General features: G+C 57.9%; 8 protein-coding genes across 8 annotated transcripts; 5 read left to right on the top strand and 3 right to left on the bottom strand.

Annotated features, from left to right (window-relative positions):
• Positions 1-1,575, top strand: SDRG_08805 (hypothetical protein). Its single transcript, XM_008614702.1, has one exon. It carries the CDS (start codon positions 6-8, stop codon positions 1,518-1,520), a length of 1,515 nt encoding a protein of 504 aa, XP_008612924.1. The 5' UTR covers positions 1-5; the 3' UTR covers positions 1,521-1,575.
• SDRG_08804 (hypothetical protein) lies at positions 1,536-2,607 on the bottom strand. Its single transcript, XM_008614701.1, has one exon. It carries the CDS (start codon positions 2,524-2,526, stop codon positions 1,654-1,656), a length of 873 nt encoding a protein of 290 aa, XP_008612923.1. The 5' UTR covers positions 2,527-2,607; the 3' UTR covers positions 1,536-1,653.
• A 248-nt stretch (positions 2,608-2,855) lies between these two features.
• Positions 2,856-3,889, top strand: SDRG_08803 (hypothetical protein). Its single transcript, XM_008614700.1, has one exon. The coding sequence runs from the start codon at positions 2,887-2,889 to the stop codon at positions 3,820-3,822; it is 936 nt and encodes a 311-aa protein (XP_008612922.1). The 5' UTR covers positions 2,856-2,886; the 3' UTR covers positions 3,823-3,889.
• Positions 3,890-4,314: 425 nt separating this feature from the next.
• Positions 4,315-5,503, top strand: SDRG_08802 (hypothetical protein). Its single transcript, XM_008614699.1, has one exon. It carries the CDS (start codon positions 4,873-4,875, stop codon positions 5,473-5,475), a length of 603 nt encoding a protein of 200 aa, XP_008612921.1. The 5' UTR covers positions 4,315-4,872; the 3' UTR covers positions 5,476-5,503.
• A 356-nt stretch (positions 5,504-5,859) lies between these two features.
• On the top strand, positions 5,860-7,992 carry SDRG_08801 (hypothetical protein). The gene is made up of 8 exons (XM_008614698.1): positions 5,860-6,614; positions 6,656-6,749; positions 6,794-6,904; positions 6,947-7,100; positions 7,152-7,324; positions 7,377-7,483; positions 7,531-7,658; positions 7,704-7,992. The coding sequence occupies exons 1-8, from the start codon at positions 5,969-5,971 to the stop codon at positions 7,938-7,940; spliced, it is 1,650 nt and encodes a 549-aa protein (XP_008612920.1). The 5' UTR covers positions 5,860-5,968; the 3' UTR covers positions 7,941-7,992.
• Positions 7,885-10,924, bottom strand: SDRG_08800 (AGC/AKT protein kinase). Its single transcript, XM_008614697.1, has 5 exons — positions 10,434-10,924; positions 10,221-10,389; positions 9,416-10,181; positions 8,895-9,369; positions 7,885-8,845 (listed from the first exon to the last, which is right to left on the bottom strand). The coding sequence occupies exons 1-5, from the start codon at positions 10,899-10,901 to the stop codon at positions 8,078-8,080; spliced, it is 2,646 nt and encodes an 881-aa protein (XP_008612919.1). The 5' UTR covers positions 10,902-10,924; the 3' UTR covers positions 7,885-8,077.
• A 1,050-nt stretch (positions 10,925-11,974) lies between these two features.
• Positions 11,975-13,284, bottom strand: SDRG_08799 (hypothetical protein). Its single transcript, XM_008614696.1, has one exon. The coding sequence runs from the start codon at positions 13,220-13,222 to the stop codon at positions 12,080-12,082; it is 1,143 nt and encodes a 380-aa protein (XP_008612918.1). The 5' UTR covers positions 13,223-13,284; the 3' UTR covers positions 11,975-12,079.
• A 2,834-nt stretch (positions 13,285-16,118) lies between these two features.
• On the top strand, positions 16,119-16,873 carry SDRG_08798 (transcription initiation factor TFIID subunit 9B; the record flags this gene model as incomplete). Its single annotated transcript, XM_008614695.1, has 4 exons — positions 16,119-16,314; positions 16,359-16,495; positions 16,542-16,673; positions 16,718-16,873. 4 exons carry the CDS (start codon positions 16,119-16,121, stop codon positions 16,871-16,873), a joined length of 621 nt encoding a protein of 206 aa, XP_008612917.1.
• Positions 16,874-16,877: the final 4 nt, after the last annotated feature.

Below are 16,877 nucleotides of genomic sequence, written 5' to 3'. Positions count from 1 at the left end.
GCAACATGATGCTCCACCAACTTCGCCGTACTAGTACGTGGCTTGGTCGCCGGTCCGCCTCGAGCTTTGCGTCCATCTCGAGCGACATCAAGTATGCGTCGCTGCCGATCTCGTCGCCGTCGCTCAAGGCGATCACTGACGTCATGGGCTACGACACTATGACCGAGGTGCAGCACGCAACGCTGCCCGTGCTTCTCGATGGCCATGACGTGCTCGCCAAGTCCAAGACGGGCTCGGGTAAGACAATGGCCTTTCTCTTGCCGACGGTAGAGGTCCTCGCCAAGGCTCCGCGGCCAGCAAACGCGATTTCGGCGCTTGTCTTGTCGCCGACGCGCGAGCTTGCCTCGCAGATCGACGCCGAAGCCAAGAAGCTCACGACGTTCCATGACACGATCCAAACGCAGTGCTTTGTCGGTGGCACATCCGTCGAGCACGATATCAAGAAGCTCAAGGCACCCGTCGATATCCTCGTCGCGACGCCCGGGCGGCTCCAGGACTTGCTCAAGAACGACCACGGCAACATCGTCGCAAAACTCCAAAAGACAAAGATGCTCATCTTGGACGAAGCCGACCGGCTTCTCGACATGGGCTTCCGCAACGACATTGAAGCGATTCTCAAGTTTCTGCCCTCGAAGCGCCAAACAATCTTGTTCTCGGCGACGCTCCCGGCGTCGCTCGAGTCGATCCAGCGCCTTGCGCTCAAGAAGGACCACAAGTTTATCGACACGGTGGGCACCGAGACGGACCAAACGAACGCGCACGTGCCGCAGACCGTGACCATCTGCCGCATGGAAGACCATTTGCACGCAATCGAGGCTGCGCTCAAGGCCCACATCCACGCGCACCCGAACGCGTTCAAGGTCATCGTCTTCTTCCCGACCGCGCGCGCCGCGGGGTACATGGCCTCGATCTTCCAGGCTGCGAAATTCCCGATCCTCGAGATGCACTCGCGCAAGTCGCAGCCGTTCCGGACGAGGACTGCCGACCAATTCCGTACCGGGAACAAGCTCATCATGTTTTCGTCCGACGTCTCGGCGCGCGGTGTCGACTACCCGGATGTTTCGCTCGTGATCCAAGTCGGCTTGACGGACCGGGAGCAGTACATCCACCGTGTCGGGCGCACGGGCCGCGCCGGTAAGCAAGGCGAGGGCGCACTCATCCTCTGCGACTTTGAGAAGAACCTGCTCAAAGAGCTCAACGATCTCCCGCTCAACACGGTCGCCTTCCAGCCCCGCGGCACAACGACCAAGACAGCCATCGACAAGGTTCTTGGCAAGATCGAAAGCAACGACGAGCTCAAGACCAAGGCGGCGCAGGCGTACCAGGCCTTCCTCGGCTTTTACGTTTCGAACCTCAAGCGCTTGAAGCTCACCAAGCCGGATTTGGTTGCACTCGGTGACGCGTACGCCAAGGCGACGGGCCTCAAGACGACACCCGGGCTCCAAAAGCGCACGATCAACATGATGGGTCTTACAAACCTCGGTCTCAAGGTCGAACCAACGATTGCGCGCCGGCGATAGATAGATAAATCAACCCTCCAATAGAATCTTGTGTTTTCATACCTTTCGAGCTTATCGACTACCTTTCGTTGCTCTTGGTATTCACTGAATCCCACAATAACGTATAAGCGATTTGCACTACGAGTGAAGTACTTTACACTGGACTAAGCTGTACGACGACGACAGCAGCAAGGCTTGTGAGCAGAGCGAGTGGCGAGCGCAGGGCACTTGCCGCGGAACTGGACGACGGCTTGGTGGTTTTCGGCGCGGTCGTTGCACCGCTGCCGCTCGAGATCGGGTTCTTTGCGAGCCACGCCAGCTGCGACTCTTGCGTGCAAAAGATGGTGCTGCCAAAGAACGACTTGATCTTGTCGTTGATCGGGCCCATGGCTTGGGCCTGGAGAAACGCCGAGCCTTGCGTCGCGATCTGCGTCTGCACAAGCGACGTCGCATCAAAGAGCGTCACGGACTTGCCGCTCACATTGTACTTGATCTCGAGCGCCGGCGCAATCTGGACGCGCGTCAGCGTCACGTTGCGCAGAAACGGAAACGTCTCGTTGCACGTGGCGACCGCGGTCACTTGAATCGTCTTGGGGCCGCCGCAGCACGTGTCCGTGTTGTCAAGCAGTGGGTTGCAACCGACGCCAGGCAGACATGCGTCCACTTGGAGGCTCATTGGCAACGATGCAAACGTCACGGTCGCGGCGGCCGTGATGCTGCCGTTGACGTCCGACGTCACGCTGAGCGCGTCGAGGCTAAGCGTGTTGAGACCGCCGAGCCAGCGCGCGCGCAAGTTGTAGAGGCTCGTCGTTGTTGCGTACAAGTCGCCAATGTTCTCGCACGGCTTGGGCGCGCCAGCCGAGCAGTTGCCAATAGCCGCCGGGAGCGCGCTCGCTGCGTACGCTGCGACGACGGGCTTGAAGGCGTCGATAGCGCCGCCGAGGGCTTGCGGCAGGATCGGCGGCAATGCGGCTGCGTCCGTGAGCGCTGCCAGGCTGAAGAGGCAGGCGATGGCCGTTCGTCGCATCGTGACAAAGTTGAAATGGATGCAACTTTGGTCACGGTCGCATTAATTCGAAATATTTTATTCCCCATACATGGATGTAGATTTAGGTATGCATTAAAAAAATCGAGGTGAGATCGTGTGCTGAATTGCAAGTGCAATGGACACGGTGCCCCGGAGTATCGAGTCATAGACACCTTGAAATAACGGTCCTGCAAAACACGCAACCCGCCATCTATTCCAATAGAGCTCGATTCCCGCATTCCCATGTAAATGTGCGTGATTTTAGTGCTCAGGAGCTAAAATTCGCGGACCCCGGGCATACGCAGATGTCGCACCATAGCTGTTTGACACTGTGGAGCCATTTCTCGTCTTCCGTCCGACATGCGCCCGCTTGCTGCTGCTATCGGCCTCGCTGCTGTTTTGGCCGCGCCCGCCGACCTTGGCCTTGGACCGCCCGTGCTACCGCAAGTGCTAACGACGCTGCTGGATGCGTACAAGCCGCTTCTGGCCAACTACACGGCTGCGCAACTGCCCGCGACCATTGGCAACTGCGGCGCGGCGAGCCCGCCAACACCGTGCATGGACTCGGGTGGCAATCTGTACGAAGACACGTCTTCGGATTGGTACAAGGTCACTGCGCGCTGGATCTCGGGCATCAACACGATGAGCTTGACGAGCCTTGCCATGTCGTTCGACGACGCAGGCGCTTTGGCGCTCAACGTCGTTGTCAACTTCAAGGAGCTGCCCATGAGCCTCCGCGTCGAGGGCTGTCTCTTCAACGCGTGCGCGATGGTGCTCGACAACACCAAGTACTGCTGCGGCAACGACAAGACGGTCACGATGACCGCGTCCGCCACCTGCAACGAAACGTACCCGTTTGTGCGCAACGTCGTGTTTTCGGACGCGCAGATTACGCCGCCGATGACGGTGCAAGTCACCGTTGCCGGCAAAGCGATCAAGCTCAAAGACGTGACGACGGCCGCGCAGGATGGCATCAAGACCGCCGCGGGCTCATTCCTGCAGACCAAAGGCATTGATCTCCTCAACAGCCAGATCAAAGATCTCTTTGGCACCAAGGTCTACTGCTCCCAAGCCTCCAAGGACCGACAGACGCCAGCGCCGACGACGACACCACCCCCCACAACGGCACGGCCCACGGTCGCCCCAACAACCGCAACAGTGGGCAGTCAGGCAGGCCCAAGCCCCAAGTCGAACGCACCCACGACGCAGCCGTCGAATGCCCTTGCGTCGTCGTACCATACCAGCGTCGTACCCATGCTACTAAGCATTCTCGCAGTCTGTATACTGCAGGCATAGCCGTGTGTACAAGTACTACTAAATAAGGCTTATTTGTGAACCGCTGGAAGTCCTAGTCCCTGCAAACTCGTCATGCATTTTGGTGTGGCTTGTGCAGAAGCAGGTGGCGACAGTATCGCGTCGTACACCAAAGAGGTTGCGGTCGACGAACGTCCCAATGGTGCACCCAGCGCTGGGGCGAAACCTCATACAAGTCGGTAGTCTACTGGCTCTGCTACATCTCAGCCCAGACCACCAGTGGAATCAAGTGGAAAGACGACACGTCCCAGTCCCAGTTGCAAGCGATGCAGCCTTGTTCTCGGATGATGCGATGGCCCGGAAACGCGCTTTGTCCCGAGCTTCCGACATCGTGCAAGGAAGGCGCGCCGAACCTGCCAGCTGCCCTCGTTCTCTGGACGTGTCTCTGATTGGCTCTTTTGGCCGCCAAATAATGCCAGCACATCCGCGTCACACGTCGCGAGATGTCGGTGCGTTTTTCCCGCACTTGATTCACAGGACCAGACGTGCGCAGCCGCCACGATCCTGTTTGGCAACGGACGAAAGGCTACTCTCTCGAGAAGCCGGCTCGGCTGCGTGAGCCTCTCTTCATCGGGAGCGCATGCACTGCTTCATCGTCCTTGGGCCGTACACAAATTTGGACTGCAACACATAGACAGCGCCGTCGATGCGATTGTCCACAGCACGAAACTGTGTCCCGAGATGTTTAATAATCGAGCAACGACCGGCACGATTGCGTGCTGAGCAATCTGAAGCTTATCCCACGGTGTGGTGTGTCCACGGGATATTTGGTTTTTTGCGTTCGCTCGAGTCGCATCCGAAGCGCTGTCGACGGCACGCGAGAGGCAGAAGAACCAAGTGCTTGGAACCGAACGCTCGCTGACCAAGCTCCAAATATGCGCAATTGGTTCCGCCGCACCCGCAGCGCCAAAATGTTGAGGGCAAAGTTGAAGTTGGGCCAAGTGGTTTCGTCATCCGGAAGGATCCGGTTTTGGGCGGCCGACTCAGGTGTTCGCATCATAACGACAAAGCACCCGAAGCCCGCCGACGACGATGACCGACGTTTATCCACTAGCGGTGCACAAGCCCGAGCGGTACCTGCCCAGCGCACACGACGAGAGTACACCACCGCCCTATATGAACGACGAGCCCGAGCCCCAGGACGACGACGAGACCTTTCTTATGCTGCAAAAGCTCTTTGTGGCTGCGAACCGCCGCGCGGCCAGCACGACGCCGCAGTCGAGCCTCTACTCGCGCGATGAAATCCTCGAGCGGCGGCGACGCCAGCGTGAGACGCGCCGCAACTCGCTCTACGAGGGCGGCGTCCACGAAGAAGCGTCCACGTCGATGGTCGAGCGACGCATCCGGTCGCGAGTGGTCCACGGCAGCTTTCGCCTCGCCCAAGTCGACCTCATGTCCCACGATCGCTGGGCACTCGAGGACCCGATGGGTCGCCTGCACCCGATCGTGACGCGGACGAAGAAAGGGCGTCTGCGCTCGACCGTCGACAACCCCAAGATCGACGTTGTCATGACCAACGAGCACCGCGCGCTCCAGGACAGCGTGATGCAAAACCTCCTCGCAACCAACGGGTCAGCCGCCCACGTGCTCCATGCCCCCAAAGCCACGTGGTACATTCGTGGCAAAGACATCTAATAACTTATTTCTTCTTTTTTCTACTGCACGTCTCGGTGCCCATCTCGCTGGCTCGCGTCTGCTATTTGCATTACATGCTGTCTCGGTCGCATGGACAGGTTCATCAATGTTGATGTCGAAGCGACGGAGAAAATGGCGGTGCAGACGTGGCCTTCTTGCCACCCTGAATGGCGGCAGGAGCCTTCTTGCTCTTCTTGCAGCCGCCCTCCTCGATGTCGCAGCTGGTGCGCGGCCAAGCCTGGCGTGTGTCCGGCAAGTCCGACACCCCGAGGTGGCGCCTCGTCGAATCGCTTCGAAGCGTTCTCTTTGTGCCATGCATGAGTCCGAGTCTTGCCGCTTGACCTGCACCTGTATGCGCAGTTCAAAGTCGATCGCAATCAGGTGTGGCCCGTCTACCGGTTCTTGGTCTCTGGGTCCAAAAATTACGGGAATATTAGGGCATTGTGGTCAATATTCCGGCAAGGCAGGCCCAAAATTGGACTGACATTACTGCATGCGAAATGGACGGTCGCCAAGGACTAGCATTGCGCGTGGCATCGTCTGTCCATCACAGCCATGCCTGGGTCACCAATTTCATGATTCTGACGCTGGATTGGCCAAAAACATTGCATTCGAGAGCGTTCGAAACGATCTAGGATTGGCCACATTTCGAACCAATGGGCGACGGCGGATGCGGATCTTTTTCGCGACGCTTCACTTCCACACGCCCGCCGCCACGATGATGGGAAAGGACTCGCCGTTCGGCAACCTCATGGCCGAGGCAGTCAAGCTCAAGGGTGCGCAGCAAGCGCAGCTGCGACCCGTCTGGGACGCGTGGCCGACCTACTTTCAGCACTCGATGTTCATGTCGGAGCCCATTGTGACGCTTCGGACGCAGCCGTTCGGGGCCCGAAAAGCAGCCGCGCTCGAGATCAAGCAGAAAGGCAACGCCTTCTTCGCCGACCAGCAGTACGAAGAAGCGGTCGCGCAGTACGAAATGGCGCTCTCGATCTTCAAGTACTGCGAGAACGCCGACGTGAACTGGAAGAAGAAGGGCATCCACGACGACGACATCCGCGTCGTCATGTACACGCCCGAGTCGGCCGCCGACGCGATCGAGCTCACGTCGCTCCAAGCGTCGCTGTACCTCAACATTAGCGGTCCGCGTCATATTTTGCATAGTGCCTTCACACATACGTAGTCTGCAAAATGCGCCTAAAGGAATTTCCCGTCGCGATCGTTGCCTGCGACGATGCCATTGCGCTCGACAGCACTTGCGCCAAGGCCTTCTACCGGTGTGCGATCGCCATCTCCACGGTCTCTACATGAGCGCGAGTAGCCGCGCCCAAGCGCTCATCACGCCCTTGTCGTCGGGCGCCGTCGAGTTTGAAAAGGCGCTCCGCGATCTCGACACTGCGTGCAAACTGGACCCGACGAGCGTCGAGATTCGGTACGTTCTGCAAGACGATAAGTGCACCGACACGACGCATAGGAAGCTCTACCGCCAACTCCGCGACGACTCGATCAAGCAAAAGCAGCTCGACAAGGCGACGTTCCAGGGCATGTTTGATCGTGGCGTCGTCGTCGACACGCCCGATGAGCCCGTGGACGCGGCCGACGCGCGGCGCAAGCAAATGGAGCAAGAGGTGCAACAAGACGCGATGTGGTCCGGTTCAGTGCAGCAATATGTCGTGTAGCTTGCCGACGCGAACGCGGTCGTGCGCATGTACGAGGCCAAGGGCGAGCTCGAGAGCGCGCGGGAGCTGCAAGCCAAGATCGATGAAGCCAAGGCCGCGGCGACACGGGCCCCAGCGCCCGTCGACTTTTACAACCCGACGCCCGACATGATTGCCGACGGCCACGCCAACGGGTGCGAGCGGTCGAGGAGCCATGACGTGGCAGCCTATCGTGCGTGTATGTAGCATTGACCTGACCGACGTGCGCGTGCAAAAGATGCTCGCGGACCTCCAGTCCGAGCACTTGGCCAACGGCACGACACCGGCTGCGTCGAAGAAGCCCCGACCCCGAGGTGGAGTCATATCCTGGTAAAGCAGCGATAGGACGACATGCCTCTAGCTCAGCTCTCGGCGTTTGACACTGCGCTGCTCGAAGCCGACGAGATCCTCCCGACGCTCTCAGACGACGAGATCTCGACGCTCTTGCGCGCCGAAGGCGTCGTCGCCCTTGATGCCGCCGAGCGCCTCGTACCGCGAATGCAGTCGCGTCTCTCGCTGACCCTGCTGGTGTAGGCGACAGCGCGCAATGTACTTGCGACCAAGCTCTGCCGGGCGCCGTCTCCATCTCAAACCGAGTCGCAGGACTCAAGCCAGAGCAGCCAAGCGATGAAGCCTGTGCTCTACGTCGTCTTGCTCTGGGCCCTTGGCCGTCTCTACTCGAGCGGCGGTCTCGGCATGCTCTACAATGGGATTTCCGATCTCCTTTCGCGCCCGTCGCCGTCGCCTTTCGACGGCTTTGACGAGTTTTAACCCCATGCATATAATTCTAGTTTACATCTAGACTATCCAGCGTAGTTGTCAAGGCCGAGTAGTATCAGATGTGGTGTGTAGTAAGTTGTAGTATATCGCAGACAAGTAGTAGTCGAAGTGGAGGACGCGCTTGCGTCTTACGCCGATGGGTCGGACCGGAACGAGTGGCGAAACGAGTTGCGGAAAAAGACGGGCGTCGCGGCCGGTGTCAAACTCGCATTCGCATTCGGCGCTGCCGATGACGACGATGGCGTCACTGGCGCCCTTCGAAAGATCTCAACGTCGGCCGCGTCCTCGTGCTTCTTGACGTCCGACGCGCGCTGCGTCGGCTTGGGCGGGAGGAGCGGTACCGACGTTGCGCGCGGCGGCAGCCGGTCCATGGGCTTGGGTGGGGTGCCCAACCCATTCGACGCTCCATTGCTGCTATTGCTCTGGTGTCGAAATTCCTCGAGGCGCCGCGAGCTCGACGTGCCCGGCATCGTCGAGTTGTACGGCGGGTTCAGATGCGGGTCCATCGGGTAAATGTCGGGCGACGCGCCGAGGTCCGGGCGGTCGTTCGCGATAAAGGACGAGAGCGGCGTGCCGTTGCCGTCGTCAAGACCGTCGGCGCTCACGATCGCGTCGGCGCCGCGCCGGCTCGCGACCGTGTCCTTTGTGTGGAGCTCGTCGACGAGCGACTCGACGGCCACGAGGGCGTTTGGGTCCTCGCAAAAGTACGTAAAGTCCTTGAACGTCGGGTCCTGCGCCGGCGCCGGCGTCTTGCGTTGGCTGCGCGGCACGAATATCCTCTCGAACTTGTCAAAGAGAATGTTCTTGGACGCCTTGTCCGTCGGCGACATGACCTCTTCCGAGACGTCGAGCTCGGTAAACTCCGAGTCGACATACTTGACGTCCAGCGTCGACGTCTACACCAGAGGTCCTTAGTTTCCGTGGCAACAAGGGCGGGCAGCGTACGAGGTGGGGCTTCCACGGCGCCTCAATCTTCTTCTGGAGCAACTTGTCCCAGTTGATGTCGGCAAAGTACGGGTGCTGGAGAATGTCCGAGATCGCGCTGCCGTAACGCTGGTGCGGGTCCTTCCGAAGGAGGCCGAGGAGCAAGTCCTGGAGCTCGCGCGACGTCTCGGGCGTCGGCGGGAACATGACCGGGTCGTTCTGGATCTTCTGGTACATCTTTTCAATGTTGCTGTCGAAGAACGGCGACTTGCCAATGCTCATCTCGTAAAGGAGGATGCCGAGACTCCACCAGTCGGCCGCCTTGCCGTACGACCGCTTCGCTTTTGGCAAGAGCAGCTCGGGCGCCGTGTACTGCGGCGAGCCCGCCATCGTCTTGGCGCCCTTAAACTCCGACACGTGCAGCTTGGCGAGGCCAAAGTCCACGAGCGCAATGTGGCCGTCGGCGTCGATCATGACGTTCTCGGGCTTGATGTCTCTACATACAGAAAGCTTGAGCCTACGAGAGTTCATCGTCGTCGGACCGGTAGAGAATGTCGTGCTGGTGCAAGTGGTGGATACCGAGGACGAGCTCGGCCGTGTAAAACTTGGCGCGCGCGGCTGAGATGCGCGAACTCGAGCCTTTCGACATGTGGTGGAAGAGGTCGCCGCCGTTGTAGTAGTGCATGCCGAGGAAGAGCTTGGTCTGCGACTGGAACGCGATGCGGAGGCCGGCAATGAACGGATGGTGGATGTTTTGGGCGACGCGCATCTCGGTGAACGACGACTCAATGTCGTACTTGGTCATTTTGCCCTTCTCGAGGATCTTGAGCGCGTAGATTTGCCCGTCGCTCTTCTTGACCGCGCTCACGACCGTGCCAAAGCCGCCCTTCCCAATGACGTTGTAGACTGTGAAATCCTGGAGCGAGATCGAGAGCGCGCGCGTCGAGCGCATGGCGGCAATGACCTCTTCCGGGTAGATGGTCTGCATGCCCAGCGCGTTCCAGTTGCCTTTGGCCATCTTCGTGTCGATCTCAATCTTGAGCCGAATGATCTTGCCGTACGGACCAAACCGGATGCGGTGGACCCACGGCTGGACGACGTCGGCGCCGTTCTGCTTGGACCGGAGCTTCTCGTGGCCTTTAATGGTCGCGACCTTGCCGTCGCGCTCCATCGTCACGTCGCTGATGGTGAATTCGAGGATATCCATGCTCTCGCGGAACGTGCTGAGGAAGAAGAGGATGCCTTCGCGCCCGAAAAAGTCGCCGTGGAAGGGAAACTTGCGCGGGTAGTAGGACGAGAAGACGAGGTCTGCGCCGCATGAGCAAAGCGCGGGGAGATATCACGTACCTTTGTTGAAGAAGGCGAGGAACTCGTCGACGAGGTTCGGTTCGTTCGAGAGCACGCGCCGGTAGAGCGAGTAGAGCGTCTCGGCGTTGCAAAACGGCGTCTTGGAGAGAAGCGAGCTGCCGTAGATGGACTGGCCAGCGTTGTTGAGGTTGAACCAGTCGATGCCCGCCTGCGATAGACCATGACGCTATCGTTGTCATGTCGTCGCCGTACCTGCATGACCTTGACCCACGCGATTTGGTCGAGCTCGGTCGTTGTCGAGACGTGGAATGGCTTGCCTTCTTGTGTGTCGAAGGTAAAGTCGTAGCCATGTGCGCTCTTGCCCTCGATGATATGGACGCGTGTGAGGTGCACGCGGCCCTTGAGGTGGCGCCGCTTCCGCGCGTCCTCCTTGCTCTCATAGTACGAGAGCAGATTCGACTCGAGCGTGAAGTAGCGCAGCTTCCAGTTGCGCACGAGATGGCCCTTCTTGGAGACGAAGCCTTCCCACTCAAAGCCGCTCTGGAGGTCGAGCGACTCGAGGTTCTCGGCGCGGCTCGCGTCGTAGCTCGTCTCCGAGAGGAAGGGCGCCGAGCGGAGGCCGGCGCCAGGCTCGTCCATGCCTGCGAGGCAGGTGCTGCTGAGGTTCCGGGACGACATGTCGAGCGCGTTGCCCCCCATCTGCGACGCTTCGTTGCCCATGCTCGTCCGTCGGCGAAAGCAAAATCCCAACAAGTCAATTCACGCCACGCGTATCCGGACGGGCCGCCACACCCCATTGCCAACAGTGCTGAGGCATGAAAATGCATATGTTCTCCTGCACCGTCTATCACCGCGCGCCACAGACGCGCCACGCAGTCGGCCGACACAAGCGACAAATACCTCGTCCTACCTAGTACGTATAGCTATATCTTGTAATCAAAGGGCCAAAGAACGCGCCGTCGCGTGCGTCAGCGTGGCCGCGCCACCTTCAACCGCTGTCGCATGGTCGACGCCATCGTAGCTTGCACGTGCCTCTGTGCGGCTTGGTTTCTTCCTTACTTAGTAAACCATAGACACTGACCGTCCGGCTAGTGTCGGAAGCCACAGTGTGCCGGCACGTCTGCGACTGGAGCTACCGCTATTGGGGTCGCGTTGTCGTCAGCGTCAGCACGGGATCATGTATGCAGTTGACACGCCCAGCTCGCGTGACGCGGGCCAAGATTACCTTGGTGTTTGTATGGGCTCGACGGGCCGCGCGCGGGTGGCGTTGACGAGCCGGCGGCACCAATTTGCAACGCGTGCGCCGCGGCAGTCACGGTATTACGACAGCTTGAAGCCTCGCGCTCGAGCTCACGTGTACGCTCTAATCCTGTGCGTTGAGGACTTGGCGAGCGAGTTGCGTGGAATTAGCGCCCGACCAAGACCAAGATTCCATCATCGTGTAGAATCTCCACGTGTACAACGTGGACGTAATGTGGCCGGAAAATATGCGTCCGACCCGCGCCCGCTCACAGCTTCTAAAATGTATCTTGGTTATTGTATGGCGCATTCCTGCGTCTCGACCAAGGGTCTCTCGTAGTGCTTCTGTAGCAGCCTATTGATGCGCTCTGTGGTGGCTGCCCTTGAAGCGCAGAGTTGGACGGATGATAGCTACTCGACGACGAGCCATCAGGTGACGGTCCGCTTCATGGGGCTCGGCACAGTGGCGCAACTGGGATACTCCACGCGACGAGGCCGTGTACGAGAAGCACCAGAGGAGCACAACTTGTCATGTCCTTCCAGGCAAGAGCTAGTTGTTGATCACACAAAAGGTGCAATTATATCAAATAAGTTAACAAAGGACAGTCTATATACAGGAAACTACTGAACGGCAGGGATAAATAAGATGGGCCGTTCGCTTAGGCCATGCTGGTCTTGCGCGCGATGCGGCAGAGATCGGTAAAGTGGCCGCGGCGGAAGAGCGGGTGGCTGTACACGCACGACGAAGCGCGGGCCTTGGAGGCCTTGGAGAAGCCGTACATGTTGAGCTGCTGCTGGAAGCTGCGATACTTGTTGTGCTTGAAGTACTGCGGCAATGCTTCCCAAGCGAGCTTGGACGAGTTGACGACCGTAAACGAGGCGCCGTCGTCGCTCCAGCAAATGCGCTCGCCGTTGTCGGACGAGATCATGTCGTAGAGACCGCGGATGAAGCGCGCGGCCGAGAGGCCAGAGAGCTCCTTCGTGTTGTAGTCGACCTTGACTGGCTGGGGCGAGGCGCACGACGAATCCGTCTTGGGCGAGCTTGACGGGCTCCACGAGGTCGCCATCGACGGCACCATCTGGTGCAGCGACGGCAGGCGAATGTGGTGGAGCGGCGACGTCTGGCGCATCTCCGAAAGCGCCGGCACGCTGAAGTGCGTGTTGAACGGCTTGGCGGCCGGCAAGTCGTCGTCGTTCGAGAGGACAAAAGACACCGAGTGCGGCGAGAGCGAGCCAATCGACGGGCTCAGCGGCGCGGCCGGGATGACCGGCGACGGCAGCGCCATCACGACCGGCGACGAGGTGTCGCTCTCCATGTCCATATCGCTCTTGTCGGTCGAGCTCTCGTCCTTGGCCTTCTTGCTGCTCTTGCTCTGGCGCTTGACGTACACGAGCTCGTCAAAGTTGTCGCGCGTGAAGTGCTCGCGCGAGTACGTCGAGTGCATCGCGCGCGACTTGGACCACTTGCGGAAGCCAAAGTAGTTGAGTTGACGCTGGAAGCTGGCAAAGTTCTTGTTGCGGAAGTACTTGGGCAGAATCTTCTCGGTCATCGTGGCCTTGTCGAGGATCTCGAACGCCTTGCCGTCCAGCGTCCAGCGGATGATCTGGGGCGACTCGCGGCGGAGCATCTGGTGAAGGTGCAGCAGGAACGGAGCGACCCACCCGCGCTTGCAGGCTTCCATCTGCATCGGCACCGAGAGGTTGGCGGGCATGTTGATGTTCATGCTCATGCCCATGCTGATCTCGTCCAAGCTCGATGGCCGCATTGTCGTTGGCATCGTAGGTTGCATCGCAAGCATCATGTTGCTGTGAGGTGTTGAGGTGATAAGAGCAAAATCGCTTATGGTGTCAACCTGCACGGTGGTCACGAAAATGGGTTATTATTATTCGACGTCACCAATACTTTTATCGAAAAGTCCGTGAATCTCGTCGCCGCCAAGATGCAAATTAATTGTCTGAATCGAAATAGGCCACCAAATACACTTGTATTTAGTATAAACATTCCTAGTGCGCAATATATGACCGAGGATTCTGTTTTATTCTCTCGAATATTAGCACTTTAAAATACAAAGCCTCGGGCAAAAAAATATCAGAAAGCCCGCGCATCAGAACCAACGGCCCCGCCTGCCAGATTCCTTACTATAGTTTCTTATAGTGTATCGAATCACAATTGTTACAGCGCCTGTGATTGGCCAAAATGATTTCTACAGCCATCGTCCAATGGTGGGTGAAGATTCAAATGCTATCGGCATTGAATCCAAAAACGTGGCCCAAAAAAAGAACCCGACGGGGTTGGACCAATCAGCATGCGTTCTGCGAAAGGCCGTTTCACTGGCGACCAAAGATCCGCGTTGCGAGTGCGTTCTTTTTCGCAATGGCGTTTTCATACAAACTCCCTGTGTAATGATTAAAAAACCACAACGCAAAATAAGAAAAAGAATCTTCTGAATCCGGATAAGGATATCCGTAGATTCATCCCAGTGTGGGAAATCCACACCGCCTTTCCCACAGCGCCCTCCAGCAGCATGCACGGCATGACGTGCGTCGGAAATCCGTGGGAATTGCCATTTCCCACGTCACGGACAGTCAATTGATGCATGAATCTAGGGTGTGGATCTTGGATTCCAAGTTGCTTCAACGCGCCATTACGCATGCCAAGGCGCGTTGATGCGCCAGATTCGGTCGGGAGGAGGTCGTGCAAGCTTGGTTCAACGACCTCGTCGTTCGGTATAATTGTACCGGGGGCACCTGGAACATTGGATGAGTGACTTTGTAGGACGAGATGCGAGTGGCGACAAGAACCAATCTGGAAGCTGGATCCGAAAAGAAACTCTGCATAGCATTGTTTTGTGATGATGGTGACGCTAAAAATTGGGCGAAGCTGGAGGATGCGGCGCCACAAGTATGGCCAGACAGTCTAATGATGGTTCTATGGCGCTGCGACCAAGGGCACGTCGCCCGCGTCACTACATTCAGGAAGGACAAGGCGGGCGTCTCTGCATCCTCACAAAGCGGCACATCCCTGTCTTTACAGCGGCGTTGTCGATCAAGTCGGGACTTCCAGCACGTCTAGGTGGTGCAACCAAGGCTCTACTCTTTGTTCAAGAGGCAACATACATTGTACTAAGGATCCGAGCAAGCTCATGTGTATTCGTGGCATGAACCGTTGGAGCCAAGTTGACAATTAGCCAAGGTCCTGCAGATGTACCAGACTACTTAGCTCCGGATGAGCCACTAAGGCTAGTTCACGAACGCTGTGGTCAAATTTGGCTTCAGAAACACAAGAAAGTGACGGAATGAAAAGATTCGTGCACGTTCAATGCGCCGCCAAAGGTGGCGGTACAGAGTTGGAGCTTTCGCCAAACACTACATCTTGGTATTCCAATCTGAAAACATAAAGACCTTTGAAATCAGCGACGAATCGGCCCATGGAGCTAGGACTTGACGCTTTGACGCCGTTGCATCGGCAAAATGACCACGAACTGCGATAATGCCAGCGCCGTTGCCGGGTGTCTGGCGCAAAAACTTGTTATCGTTGATTTAGGCATATCCCATGCATTAATGCATCTCTACACCACACACCAGTGTCATTTCATTCTCCACGTATCGTCCGCGCTCAAGGGACACCTCTCATCGACACCACCACTGCTTGAAGGGAGACGTGCGATGCGTCACCGCGAGCTAGCGGTCGAGATGGCTGCGAGCCATGGTCTTAAACTAAGTGATGAGGCGTTCGACATCACCAGTAACTAGCTAGTACTAACTTCTGTCCAACTTTTCTGTGTGCTACGGCCAATCGTGACCGCTGAGCTGACGCCGTTCGCTGGTGACCCGGCTCCAGTTGGTCTGAGGGTCCGCTAAAAACATGTCGTCGCCGAGGAATTACGAAGGTGCATCGGCGACACAAGCAAAAGAGTCACGTAGGGTGAATAATATCCACCTTCGACACCACGTAACTGCGTTGCTCCCGTCTTGACTGCACCGCAAGTCAGCACAACAGCCCGGCAAAACAAATGACTGAATTAGTGTAATAGTACATGGCATCGAATAGTGTATTACAGGACTCTTCCCTGAGTGCGGCGGCACTCTGGTGGGCAAATCAAGTCTGAAAACAATATCGCTCATATTTGGCAAGTGCATTCAACACATCTAGGAGAGCTCAAAACGCTATGTCACGTCGGCGTTTGAGGCGTATAACCTGAGTTATGGGTGCCTAAAGTTTCAAACCCTCAATAACTGTATAGAGACGTGTAGCACAGCGATCTTGGCCTACCGTGTGCATACAATACCCCACACAATGGTAGACCTTGCTCTTCCTAATATGTTTACTCTACCAACGTGCCAAGCGTGGGCGATTTCGTGTTGCAATGAGAGTGGGTCGACTAAGCGTTGAGAGTCTGAGGAGGTGCAACTAAGACTAAATACGGCTATAAATTTTATATTTGGCAAATACCACAAACCACCAGCGCCACGGTTTCTCGGTCTCACATGCCAATGAACGCTGCGGCGACACCGATCAATCTGGGCTCGAACGACTGTCATTGCGAACGAGCCACCGAGCGGCCAGGCGTATGAGCTGTGCGTCGAGCAACACACCGGTGACAACGAGCATGATGGTTGCCTAATGAAAGCTGGCAGAGACCTATTTTCCTAAGTCCAGGCCTTAATGACCTAATTAGGATATTCATTCCAAGAATCATGAGCGAGGCCAAGGAGCTCAAGCGGCGGAAGGTGACGGCGACGGCGCCGGTCGAGGACGAGGCCAACGACGCGCCGGCGACCAAGGAGGTGCACGAGCCCATGGATGTGGCGCTCGTCAAGCACATCCTCGAGTCGATGGGCGTCGACAAGTATGAGCCGCGCGTCGTGACGCAGCTGCTCGAGTTTGTCCACCGTACGACGTCGCTCCAAGCGTCGATGCAGCTAACGACGGCGTAGGCTACACGACGGAGGTGCTCGTGGACGCTCAAGAGTTCTCGCAGTATGCCAACAAGGCCGAGATCGACGCCGACGACGTTCGCCTCGCGGCCATGGCCCGCTTGAACCACACGTACGCGCAGATGCCGGCGCGCGAGGTCCGCCTCTCGTCTTGTATTATACCTCAAAATTCCCGACGCGTAGCTCATGATGGAGCTCGCTGAGAAGCGCAATGCGATCCCACTCCCGCTCATCCCGAACGAGTATGGCGTCCGACTGCCGCCGCCCGAGCTCCAGCTCGCGACGGACCAGATTCCGTTCACGTCGCCGCACCAGGTGGACGAGACGTCATGTATCGAACGTGCTCATGTTGAACGTAGCAACAACACCTCATGCACCACCACGACGATCGCATGGTCGACCGCGCGACCCCCACGACGCACCACCCACCAACGACCGCGCAGCCCCACGGGTCGCGCAACATCAAGTTTGCCGCGTCGCCGATCCCGATCAGCTTCAAGACGACGAGCGTCTAAGCAG

Source organism: Saprolegnia diclina, assembly GCF_000281045.1.
Source record: "Saprolegnia diclina VS20 unplaced genomic scaffold supercont1.27, whole genome shotgun sequence".
Taxonomy (NCBI): Eukaryota; Oomycota; class Saprolegniomycetes; order Saprolegniales; family Saprolegniaceae; genus Saprolegnia; species Saprolegnia diclina.
This window is presented reverse-complemented; position numbering and strand designations above follow the sequence as displayed.